The sequence below is a fragment of the Phallusia mammillata genome, chromosome 1 (assembly GCF_965637545.1).
Source record: "Phallusia mammillata chromosome 1, kaPhaMamm4.hap1.1, whole genome shotgun sequence".
Classification (NCBI taxonomy): Eukaryota; Metazoa; Chordata; class Ascidiacea; order Phlebobranchia; family Ascidiidae; genus Phallusia; species Phallusia mammillata.
The window spans coordinates 14500002-14513675 of record NC_137252.1 but is presented as its reverse complement, the minus strand read 5'-3'; the positions used below and the strand labels follow the sequence as shown (position 1 = coordinate 14513675).

The following is a 13674-nucleotide window of genomic DNA, read 5'->3' as shown; positions in this document are numbered from 1 at the left end:
TTCTTTATACCTTTCTAGCCGTCATTTTATAGATGGTAATATCCTACTGGTTGGTTGTGAGGAGCACTTGACGTCCTGTGGGGGCGGCTATATTTTTCGTGAATGCTACATTACACAAAATTATGTCTCTGTTTTGAACTAAAACCTACTACGCTTCATGTTTATGCTACTACGTTGCATTCGAAGTCGGTAAATTTGGTTTTAAACCTACTGCACAAGAGCTGTTTGTATTGGTTGTGTGGCAAAATCCGTTGGTTAGAAAAGATTTTGGACCAACCTAAATTATATGTTAAAATTTTTAAACTAAAATTCCAACATTTCTTATTAAAGTTTTATAATGTATGTTACTCGTTACATAATATTCAAAACTCAATCGATAAAACGATTACTTAAAGCAATGATTTTAAAACTTTTAAAATCATTGCTTAAAGTTAAACTTTTGAAGAAAAATAAACTTACTTCACCAAAAGTTAATTATTGTCGGCAGAGGGCAGTACAGCTTACTAATAAATAAGTCCATGGGTGCTGGCCGCTGATGCTAATCCAAGCCGAAACCAACAAATTTCGAAAGTTAAAGCGATTCGAATTTTTGTGTATGTTTTCTTACAGATTCGTTCTGATATTATTATAATTATTGTTATTTTTAAAATCATAATTTCAGACCGTATGACAGATGGCGCAGGTAATAATAATAACAGTTTCAATATTTTGAAGTTTCAATGTTTGGAAGTGTTTAGCTTGCTTATATGTTAACTTAAAGTTGTTTAATTTGTCTTACTAGTTTATGTACCAGGTTAAAACGAAAACATTTTATTTATAATCTGGTGTTGTCTGTAAATGGTTTTGGCACTGGCGCCTATTTTTTGTGTTCTGGATAAACTCTGGCAGTGCAGGGTGACAGAAAAATGATGCGAACAATCAGAAAGAGTTTTCGGAGAAAAAAGAAGCCAAAAGTACCAGAAAGTAGTCGACCACATCAATGGCAACAAGATGAAGAATCAGTCAAAGGAGCTAAGTGCAGTTTTCATGTAAAGGTAATGACTTTTTGTAATCCATATTTAAAATCAACCGTTTCAGAAAACGTTTTCTGTGCTATCATGCTGCACTGGGGCTTGGAGACCAAATAAAGTACAGTTGTAGTTCATCTGTTGATCATATAGGTCCTAGTCAAAAAATAAAAGCATATTGTACATTATAAATAAATAACACTGTATATATATACACTAATGGTACGAGCTACAGTTGTACCACCAGTTGTATTGATTACCCTGTTAGCTTAATGTGATCATGCTAAAGTAGCTCACAAACAAAGCAATTTCTTGTATACGATGGTAAAAATGTTATATGAACTGACATGTTATTGGGTGATTTCATTTAGTTACATTAAGTTTTGATGTTGGATGTGTCAAGAGAGGGATGACCTGATATCCTTACTTTTGCTTTTCTCAACGTCAATTTTGTTAAACAGTGACTGAAAGGGCAAATGATAATGGAATGTATATATATAATTGGTGAAAGTGATTTGATTATTTTGACATTAAATTGTGTCACGTATTTTGTTATCCCTCTTATTTGTTAACAATGTCTGATATGTATACAAATGAAACGTTTACATTTTTAGGAGATTAAATTGCAGTGTTACACAGCATTTTATGTAACAGTGATTATTTTTTTTGCCGGTGCCGTAAAACACATTATTAACGACTTTTTGTCTGTGATATGGACAAGGACATTATATATTGTCATGTATATTAGCAGTAATGTGGTAAAATTTAATTTCTTAGTTGTTTCTTGGTTTGAAGCTTGGTCATGTCTGTTGTCAGCAATAATTAAACAGAAATATCTTACTGATATGTGAAGTTTGAATCAGCGAAATGATTCACATGTCAAATGCGTCGCTGTGCAAATGAGTAAATAAACTTCTGCATAATTTTGTTGATACCTTTATTTGTACAGGCGAATAAAACAACTAAATTTATTTTGTGAGAAATGTATGTGACTTCAGAACTCTCTCCCTGATGCTTATTTTGCCATACACAGTGATTTAAAATTGTTTTGTCAACAGTGACCAAATGACCTAGTTTGATTTGTGGGTATTTCAATTCAACAGCCCACCATAACACAAGACATTTTTTCATACTATTTTGGACAAAATGTTACCAGCTCATGTAATAGCTTCATTTTTGTTTTAGTATCTTGGAAGTGTTGAAGTACAGGAATCTAGAGGAATGCACATTTGTGAGAAGGCCGTAAAGCAATTAAAACATGTAAGTAATGTATGAGCTGCAAGTTAGATTTAATAGTGTGACATTAGTGTTTTTATAATTTATGAATGAACTCTGACTGGGAGTAATTGTGTGTAAGTGTTCGTCTTTAAACAAGTTCACCCCAAAACATGTGTTTTTTGTTCTGTTGTAATCACTGCACATGCACATATTTTGTTTGTTGTTTTATGTTATTTCACTGTTAGTGTTATGCAGGGTTCTTTTAAGGTTTGGTTTGGGTGACCGCTAAGTAGTTTTAAGAGACCGCAAGTGTTTCATTTAACTACCAAAAAATAGCCATAAGTCCAAATTTTGGGAAACTGCTGGAGAAATTTGCCTTAAAAACACCTTAAAAACACTGGTGTTATGGTTAAACATACCTTTGTAGTCAAACTTACAACATAGTTCCAATTTTATATATCACATGAATCAATTAAACATTTATTACACTACTGTTAACATACACACCTAGTTTGACTTAATCACAGGATTTTGTGCAGTTTACAGGATTTACAAAATACTTTAAAGGTCAAAGTCCTGTTTAGAATGGACACAAGATAGTAAAGTAAACAAAATGTTACTGCCATACATGACACAGTTTCTGCCCTTTAGCAGACTCTATAAACAAACAGTGTGTGGGTGTCCTACATGAATTATTGTGTTTTGAGGCACTAACACCCTATAGCTCAATGTGGAGTTTCATAACCATGGGAGTCATAACAGTGCACAAATGTGCATTTGGGTCCAAGCAATGAAGTCGAACACCTTTTCACTGTATGAAGACCAATATGTACATGTACACAAATTGTCAAAAATATAAATGTTGTTAGTTGTATGCTAAGTTTGTCTGGCTCCATTTTTGGCATTGCAAAGTTTGCCACGGTTTGTCAATGTTCTAAAGTATAAAGTTTAAGTTTTGGGTTGCAACTTATTATTTGGAGTGCAATCGAGATTGAACTTTTGTGTTTATAATCAAGGACAACAGAAAGAATCGTGTTCCTCATTTATTTGGCCGGGTAAATTTCTATGCATGCCAGATATGGGAATGTTTTAACCTGCATGCTGCCTGTATTCACTAACACCATGCAGGAGATTAACAATATTTGTTTTGTCAACCTGCCAAAAACAATTAACTTGATGGATTTAAAACAATATAATGAACCTCCAGAGAGGCTTACATTTTTTTTCAAGCAACAGCACATGTCTCAACAAAAATTAACCCATTTGAAACAGAATGAATATATTAAATATGATATATTAATAATAACAAAATCTGTAATTTTTGTTAACAAGCCTGAACCAATTGTTTTAGACTAAAAAAAAACAGTTGTCCATGTAAAATGTTTTGCAGGTTTAACTGGTTTTCTCAACTGAGATTTAACTTGCCTTATTTAGTTCAATATCTTACTGTGCCTAATTCGAAGAAAACAGAAAACATTGTTATGATACTTTTAGAAACCTTCATTTAATTGTCAGCTCTAGGCACCATTGAATCTGTTGTATTATTCTATGCTTTGAAGCTTTCACAATTGGCAAATAGCAGTTGGTCCCCAGGAGTTTTTAAACATTTTTGTTTGGGTTTTTATTGTTAAGTCAAATGTGACAAAAATATTAAATGCAAACATCTAAAAAATAACATATTTTTTATGGACGTTTTTTATCAAATATTTGTTGTTGTTAAACAGCAATATAGGCTATAGGGCATACATTTGTAATGTCCACTACACACATTGTGCAAGTAATAGCATCATTTGGATTCAAAACATGAAAAGTATTACATGTGAAAGTTTTTCTTGAATGTGGATTTTAGTTTATCAGATATTGCTTTCTATACTATAAGTATGTATGTTCATGGCAAAAAAATCCTTTTAACACTGTTTCATAATATTGTTTAGTGTCAATGTACTTTTGTATTTTATCAAGACTAATGGTTTGGTAATAGACCATAGTTTAATTGTCCAATATGCTATAGGGCACACTAAATATCACGGAAATACAAAGAGCGGTTTAATAGTAACTCATGTTGATTGTTAATCAAAGAAGGATGTACCACAATGCAGAAATATAAATCCCCAAGGCTGTATGAGGAAATAGTTTTTAAAACTGAAGTAATATATCAGATCGAAACTAATGATACTGGACCTATGCCTGTTTCTGGGTGTTTGTAACCTAGTTTGACCAGCATACCAGTCAATAGGGTTTCCTAGCAACTGTAATAGACATGGTTAAGCCCTAATTGACTCCTTACAGAGAATTGAATGGTGGTATTAAATGGAAGCACCAAATTTGCCAAATAATAACATACCATATTTCTGTAGTATTATTAGCTCATTTGTACACATAGGGTTGCTCGAGTCCCCATATTTTAATTCAATACCAGAACTGGATACTTAACAGAAAAAGTAGTGCATTTCAATCTGATACCTGACAATATAAAACTTCTCATAAAATGCATCAAACATCTTTGACATTCAAAGTATATATGTGTAATGGTGTCAGTTAGAGTTACAGAATTCAAAGTTCTAAGGTCGACTCCGGATATTATTGTTGCGATGCCGACCCTGACTTCTAAGATATGTTTAGACTCTAACTCCATGATACCATTTTTATGTCGTCATTTTGGGTTTATTGGGGCAAAAGTTGACTGTTGATAAAACAGTAAAAAAATCAGTAAAATGTAGCCCAAACGAAATCTGAGCCCTCCATAAGTAAATGATTTTTTTGCATTGTACTTGGTGTTGCAGCTTTAGAACTTTGCAAGATCACAAAATATCAGTTTTAACCCCAACTTCTTTTCTTGTACCCAGTCCAAAGTCACCCCTCTAAAATGTTTTGGTTTTTGATCTTTTTGTATATATATATACACTAAACAATGTTTTACAAGTTATTCAAATTGGAAATGCAATGCTGATTATATCCTGCTGTTTAACAAGTTATAAAACATAAAATTACCCATGCCTGCATGAATAACACATCATAACAAATGTTTTAATCTCTATCATTTATAAGGCTTCTGGTGAATAATTGTAATACTTTTTTTTCAAATTTAACCTCATTTAAAGGCAAAGATAAAGTGTGGTAAATGTTTATCAAAATATTGCTCAATTTCCTTTCAAATTTTTTTAAATCATTTTTTTACAAAGCACTGTTTTAAAGTTTCTCATAAATGATGTATTATTGAAGAATAAATGTGTTTTCACTTATATAACAACATTTTTGATGAAACGATTGTACATTTGTCATCCATTTTGATTGTTTTCAAAAGGGCAAGAAAAAGAAGATCCGTGCAGTTTTACATGTTTCACCTGATGCATTGAGAGTGGTAGAGGACTCAACAAAAGCACTTCTGCTGGATCAAACCATTGAAAAAGTATCATTTTGTGCACCAGATCGCAACTACGAGCGAGCATTTTCTTATATATGTCGAGATGGAACATCAAGACGTTGGCTCTGTCACTCATTTTTTGCCATCAAGGAAACGGTATGTATGACGTCATTTTATTTTTTACGGCACATTTTATATACTACAGAATTTAACTACAGTTTTTGACTGTAGGGGTGTGCAACCCGCGGGCCAAATGTGGCCCTTGATTAAAGGTTGTGCGGCCCGCAGAGACGCTTGGATTTCAAATGTACTGGCAATCGAGTTCAAGAATTATATATTTTTGATCTGTTTAATGCACCCGATTCTATTTGTTTTTTGGCAATTTGTGGCTAGAATTCAATCGAATTTTGGCAATTGTATTTGGCCCCACAGTAACAAAGGTTGCACACCTCTGATGTAAGGCAATTGTGCAGAGGTTTCCAAATCCTAGGGAAAGTCTCAACCTTTAGTCTTCCAGGAAATTTTGTTCTTTAGAATGGTGAAATCATGGACAAAATTGAATTATTTTAAGCTGTAAAGTATATCTTATGCTGTTTCATGTTCAAACTAGCAGTTAAACCAGGGGTCTCAAACTCAAACTGCTTTGGGGGCCAAAAATAAACTTCTAAGTAAGTCAAGGGCCGCACTATATCGATATCAAACAAAATATTGCAAGATTAAAAAATGAAATGTTCATTTGTGCCATTAGCTACATTAAAAAACAATATTGTATTAAATAACAAACAGATATACAGTGTAGCAAAGTGAAAGTCAACTGTGCTTTATTGCTTTATGTGGAAACAATGCCCTACAATTACGTAACAATGTATGAAATATGACGCAACAATCGCAATTGCTGATTCTAAAACTGAGCGAGTTTGATTATCTTGTGAAAACGTGACATATACCACTAATAGAAAAATGATTGTATTATGTAAACTTTCTAGTCAAAAACGGTATTCCGCCAGAGTAAAACACAACTTCTAAAAAGTTACTTCACGGGCCGCACAAAAACCCTTGGCGGGCCGCATGCGGCCCGCGGGCCACGTGTTTGAGACCCCTGAGTTAAACAATCATACTGCCAACTGGATACAGCATTTTGAACAACGCATGTCAGAGACTGTGTTTAAATTTCTAGCAAGCTTTGCAAAGCAACCGCTTTAACACCACATTTGCCTGCCACAAGCATGTTAAAAATGCCACCAACGTTTTGTGGTTTACACCAATTCCTTTTCAATTGTTTTGGAGCACTGTGGTTTAAATATGCTGTGCACCAACAAAGTGGTTGGTTGTAATAGGGTTGGCAAGCCGGTCAAATACGGTCAATTGACCAGTCAATTGACAGCACTTTATTTAACCGGTCAAATACTATTTTTAATTTTAAAAATCAAATGTGTTAAATTTTTTTGTACTTGCTTTTGGTTGTTGGAAAGGGTAAATTATTTCTAATAACCCTCAGATAGAACAGTTTAGGGCATACTTTTGTATTAATAAGTGCTTTTAAAGCCAATATAGATGTGTTCTGTTCATTTAAAATAAATAACAAAACAATTAGGAGATACTTTTGATTTGAAATTATGATCTGATTTACGTCATGGCAAACTTTGCAAGGTTTACAATGCAATTAAAAAACATGGATCACTTCTAGTTTATTTAATAAAAAACGTTTTATTTTAATAAAAATCGAGTGTGATATGTCCATGGGGGAAAGTTAGTTCATTAGTATTTACTTGGACATTTTTGTAAATGTTGCACTTGTTTATTGACAGATAAAAAATCTAAGCTATTTATAGCATCTGTGTAAACTTGTAGGTCTACAGTCCTTTTTTCTATAGTTGATCCAAAAATTGTTTGTAGCTATTAGCTTATAATTGCCCTGAATAGATTTTTTTGGATAAGTTCCAGGTCAGTACTGATTGGGATAAAGTACGTACATTTTAAGCTTTTGTATATTCCTTTTTTGTCATGAATAGAGATGTGACAACAGCGTAACAGCATAAATTACGACTTTAAGCAGGATAAGCGAGTTTTACAGTTAAATCTCAGTCAAAATTAGACTTTAATATGATGTATATAGAATATAATGAGAATTCAGTTCACAAATGTGATTACTGAATGAAAATTACAGGCACACAGGTGGGGCCATTGATGAAATGAAGCACGCAATGCAGTCGGAGTAGTCTGTAATATAATATAAACTGAATATTTCCCATTTTACAAACAAATTTATATGAGTTGAAACCTCCATCTCCACTACTTATGGTTTAGAAGAAGATTTAACTTCAACTTTAAACTAAAAGTGCAATTTAATAATGTGAATAGTATTTGACCGATATTTGACCTATTTGACAAGTATTTGACCGGTCAATTGACCAGATTTTATTTGACCGGTCAAATGCCCAACCCTAGGTTGTAATATGACTTACTATACATGTTTGCCCGAAATCTTAAAGACAGTTTTTGTGTGACTTTATTGATGTGTGCCTTAGTGTGGTACCTTAACTAGTTTCACAAGTCTGAAATAAAACAGATCTTATGTCAGTCATACACAAAGTAAAATGCCTTTCTTTTTCACCTTAGCTTATGATTGTGGGTTCCTTTTCGCGAAGGTCCTTTTAGTTTGATGTAAATAGTTTTGGTGAAAATCATTAATAAGGTCATAGTGTATGTAAAACAGCAACATAGAGAAAAGTCACCTTCCTGGTAATAAAAAAATGTTTTTTCCCTATAGATTCGCTCATAACAATTACAAATTGCATGACACGACATCAATTATTTCATGCAACCTGATACAGTAGGAAGTAAATTACCGTAAATTTAAGAACAGGTGTTGTGTTTAAAAAAATAGTTCAAAAAGAAACAGTGAACAAAGACCCCACATTTGCAAATACTGCCCGTATTTTGAACATGTTGTAAATTTAAGGTGTACTGAGTTAAAAAATGTAACTTTATGAAATTTTGTTTACATGTTCTTCCAAAATTTGTAATAGGGTGAGAGATTGAGTCACGCAGTAGGATGTGCCTTTGCTGCTTGCCTAGAAAAGAAACAGAAAAGGGAAAAAGAAACTGGAGTGACAGTGACGTATGACAAGAATCGAACCACGTTCACCCGTGAGGGGTCTTTTCGTGTGAGAACGATGACTGAGCAACAGGAAGAATTGAACAAGACCAACAATTCTTGTATGCAGATTTTAAAATATTTAGATAAATTTCATTGCCCAAATACATTTTATATCAGATATATTTGTTGCAACATGTTTTGTGCTTTGACATGTACAGTGACATAAAAACTAGAAAAAAGTTGTATAGCCTTGGTAGTTTACAAGTGAATGTATTAAATGGAAATACATTTTTTTAAGCTGAATTTTCTCTTATAGCTCCAACTAACTCATCACAAGTAAAAGTGGAAGTGCACAATCCAAGTGCTGTACCCCGACCACATGCTCCTGCCCACCTTATACGGCAGGCTTCACTCAGGTGTGTACTGTGTACCACTATTTTATTTCAACTCGTAAAATGTTTTAACTGTCTAGTGGTCATTACTCTCCTTTACAACTGAGTTATGTAAGTTGAATTTTTTTTACATTCTGATTTAAGTGAAAACAGTTACGTTTGGTGGTTGACTATCTGCCCTAATTAAACAAAGCTCAAAGCCACTTAAACTTTTGGAAGAGCTGTTAAATTTGTTACTTCTTGACAAACATGACCCAATAAAATGTACATAATGGTACCATCACAGAATGCGTTGATGCAACTTTTAAATACCCATCAGGCACTTTCAAAAGACAGATATATGAGAAAGGTTTTAGTGTAAACCCGTTTAGAAAAATTATTACAACTATTCATCAATACTAAAATGTGATCGAAATTTAATTATTACACCTTATATGAGACTTTCACTGTTCAAATGCAAATGCCCATTTCAAACTTGCCCCATTAAGTTTACATACTATGGCGTCATGGGTCTTGAAGCACCATTGTCTGTGACTAATAACCGGTATTTCACACGTATGATTCAATACGGCTGTCACGTGACTTTTATGACCCGATCTTTTTAAATCGCTGTTGCAAGCATTTAAACTGCTGACCTATTTTTCTTGCTGTTTGACATAAACTTGCCACCGAAGAAGACAGTTATTGTTTCAAATTCATCTAAGTTGCGTTAACGGTTTCAAACGTTTGTTTTGCAGAACGTTTGGGTCCAAAACGGGCGAGGAAAATTCACTGACATCTCCATTTAAGCGAAACAAATCTCTGCCGCCGCAAATGGGCAGATCGACGGCTAACAGACCACTGATGAATGCTGGTAACAGACATAATAAATAGTAAACATGTAGAAAAAGATATTGAAGAGTTTAGGTTTAATAGTGTACAACGACTAATACTTAGTCGTTGAGTGTTAATCAACAAACGTTGTACATTTGAATACGACTTATAAAAGTAATACCTTTTGCTCCTATTTTATCCTATGATCATAGAATTGACCAGCTGATTCGATGTAACGCCTTCAATGGGCCTGAGGTACTGTGCTTTGTGTGAGTATGCCGTGATCGCTGGTCTACACAGACGCTTCACGGCTGATCCTAAATATAAATTTAAGTTTATCTTATTTTTATCCTGTTGTAGTTTTTACTATTTCTTGAAATGTTGAAACGTCTAAACTTTGCGTTCTTTCCCACAGTGCCTGAAATGGAGGAAGAAGAAAGTATCGATATAAGTGAGATGTGTTCGACGATAACTAATACATTCTCCAGCAACAACAACGACGATCCGTTTGCCAAAGCTCCGATGCCGAAACTCGGTTCTCCCCTAACGCCAAAACCAGGTGAAATGTTTGTGTATTGACATCGCCATCTGAGAAATATATTTTCGTTCACTGAAAACAGTATTCGTTTACTGAAACTCTACTCAGAAGTAGCAAGGGCATTGTTAAAAAAGAAAAGGTGTACAAAAGTGCTTGTGGTAACAAGAAAAGATAATGAAGAAAAAAGACTAACAGAAAGCTCGTTATCGCTATTATACGCATTCCCACGTAAAACGCATGCAACCCCGGAATTGACGGTAAGTTCTAAAGATGACATCGTTTCATGTACCAAATAGGCCAATTTCTTCATGCTGGCCTGTACTGCCAGTAGAATTCTGTTTTAAGCTAAAGAAACCTACCAAAAGCAACAAACTAAATCTTTGGGTTGCTTTTGTAGTGAATGGATTCGACGTTCCTCTTAAACCGTCAACCCTCCCGCTCCAACCAGTACCAGTTTACACAAACCAGCCTGCACCACCGCAGCAGCAAGCGGCCGCAGCTTCACCTGTCCGCGACACAAACCCCTGGGCTGAAGACACGCGTCGTCAGCAGTTTCCCACGCAATTCGGTGGCGCCAGTGGCGTTCCTATGCAGGGCCACAAGCGCACTGCTTCCGAGGCCGACAAATGGCTGAGCAATGTCGAGATGCAGGTGACACACAATAACCACGCAGTTGTGCCTTACCAGCAGCAAACGCAGCAGCCCCAGGTCTTTGCAAATTTTCCGTCGGCCACCAAAAAAATTGACCCCTTCCAGCCGCAGCCTAGGCAGCCACAAGGTTTCGTTGTGAGTATTTGATGGGTGATACCCATGCTCCGCCCCCTTTTCTTAACATTGCAAAACATAGTATTACCACCACATATGAACTTATGCTTACTTTTTCGCGTTGTTTTCCGCTGTCGTCATTACGGTTTTCTTTTAATTCGCTGGTGCTGCCGATTGCTCGTCGCGCGACACGCCCCCAGTTTTAGCCAATCACGTTTGGCCTTGCGAAGTTACGAGTATTTTGACCTGTACGTCCTCTGTGTACGATACCCGCGGTACTTTATTTTCACTCATGCCTTCCACTGATAACCAAGGTACCCACAATTCGGTTACCCAATCGCCAACACCATCACGTTTTATCGCACTTTCTACCCACTCAATGCGAAAACCTTGCGGTGCAGTAGCGAACGAGTTGTTAAAAATGTCTTGGATCACATGACACGTCGCAAGGTTCTGCCTGGTGTGTTCCGTTGCATTGGCGACCTTTATTTGTATGGGCCCTTCTCTTGGCTGAGGAGATAAAAATGTCCTGAACTAAATATACGAATCTAACCCTAACGAATAGGCCTTTTAATTAATGTGCCACCGATCGTTGCATTTGGCCGCGTTCGATACAAGTTCTTCTTTGTCTACACATGCTGAGGGTTGAATTTGGGCTTGCTGTTCCGTAAGTTTGAAATATTATTTTCCGACTGTTAACTTTTGTGTACGAACATCAGATGGGTTGAACTTTTTTATAATGCTATATGTGGACAATTTTTCGAATGCATTGCCAAGGTCGTGATTGAGATGAATTTGAAGATATTGTGCCAACGAATCTGGCTCAGAACTACAAGGTGCTAAAACTTCCCGAATGAAATTTGGCAAATTCTTAACTAAGTCGTGTTTTTAAAATTGATATTCCGTTTTAAATCATAGGTGTAGCTTATAATTGATGTCTGGTAAGAATTTGGATTTACTGTTTGGTTAGGGTGGTCAAATCGCATAAGTTTGAATACATAGAACTAAAATTGAAATATTCCTATAACTTAAATCTCTGAAGTATGTAACTATGTTTTTTTTTATAGTTACCAACTTTGTTTTGTTTGGAACGTCATTGTTGGCGGCTGTAAAATTTGTTGTTTTGTCGTTGTTCTACTTGTCAATGCGTTGAACTGGATGTTTGGCCTGATGAACTGGTACGACTAGCGATAGGGGCCTGGTATCTTTTTCGTTTTGGTCCTGGTGCTTTTGACCCCGGCACTTTCAAGTGATACAACAAAATGTTAAACCGTCTGTTTGTAACAAAGTTGTGGATATTTATTTCCCAAAATGCATTTCGATGGTGCAGGTACAAGATTTTTTAGTGAAAGTAGAAACTGATGTTCGCATCAAAGTTGGCAGTTTTCTTTCAGAAAATGAACTTGGCTTTCCCGATCCGTTTTGTCCTGAAATCACTGAATAGGTACTAGCCCTGGTTTGATACATCACTACATACCGCTTTGCATCTCAGACAAGTTGATTAATTGAAATCTTTGCGATAAAGCCGTATTGAGTTTGTTTGTCGTTTTAACCGTACCAACTTCCTTGTGCTTATCTCTTGTACAAATCCTATTTCCTTATCGCTTCTATCTGTTCGCATCCGAAGGGGCTTTCAGTGCAGATTTGTACCCGACTTGGCGCCATTGTTTCTGAAGAAAATTATCGTACGATGCTATTTCATACATATTTCTGCTAATTTTTTAACTGATTGAATTACTAAAAATTGCGTAAAAGATCAAGGCGTCATTTCATGTCAATAGTAATGTCCTTAAAATTGTTACCCTTTCCATGGAGAAATACCTTGTTTGCGTAAAACATATTCTACACGATTGCAACAGTTACGCCAACAATGTCCTGCAGTTTTTATCTTTTTATCTTTCGGCACGCCACAGTAGCGATAATAACATTGTATTTGCGTTTTGCCCTTTTTAAAAAACATGACATTTCTGCTTTTCACAAGGTTTCTTTCGGCGCTAATTTCAAGATTTCGCTTTTTCACAAGCGCAAATTCATTTTCCATTTTACGCGCAAAAATTTTCCGCCGCAATTTTATTTGTGATTTTGCAAACCTTGTCGCACGGTGGCGCTCTTGACTTGTTACTTGCAAACGCATCTGCCACCGATTGTAGAATCTCGATTTAACCACTTTCTTCTTGCAACTACATTACGCGTTAATTTTCTGCTGCTTGGTGTTGTGTCCTAATTCATTACGCAAAGACAGAAGTTGTGCAAATTGCAAAAAAACTTACAAACACAGCAAGGCATTGAATTTAAATGAACCTTGGATTGTCATAGCATAACAATTCACACCAGACTTATTAACGGTTCACAGACTGCTGAAAAAACGAATTTCAAGGTTAATCTTTTTCTTGTAAGGCGCGTCTTTTACAGCCTTCACTGGTTTCGGAAATGTTCACAATTTCGGCAAAATGTATTGAATTTTCAAAACTGTCTGA

General features: G+C 35.4%; 1 protein-coding gene across 2 annotated transcripts; it reads left to right on the top strand.

Moving 5' to 3' along the window:
- The first annotated feature begins 760 nt into the window (after positions 1-760).
- Positions 761-13398, top strand: LOC145219150 (protein numb homolog). 2 transcript variants are annotated; one of them, XM_080086544.1, is made up of 9 exons: positions 761-1034; positions 2193-2267; positions 3242-3280; positions 5530-5745; positions 8619-8808; positions 9006-9105; positions 9819-9934; positions 10310-10453; positions 10830-13398. In XM_080086544.1, exons 1-9 carry the CDS (start codon positions 906-908, stop codon positions 11228-11230), a joined length of 1410 nt encoding a protein of 469 aa, XP_079942670.1. In that variant the 5' UTR covers positions 761-905; the 3' UTR covers positions 11231-13398. The 2 variants fall into 2 exon arrangements, with proteins under 2 accessions (XP_079942670.1, XP_079942676.1); XM_080086550.1 differs by lacking the exon at positions 3242-3280 and having other exon boundaries at positions 762-1034.
- The last annotated feature ends 276 nt before the right edge of the window (positions 13399-13674 follow it).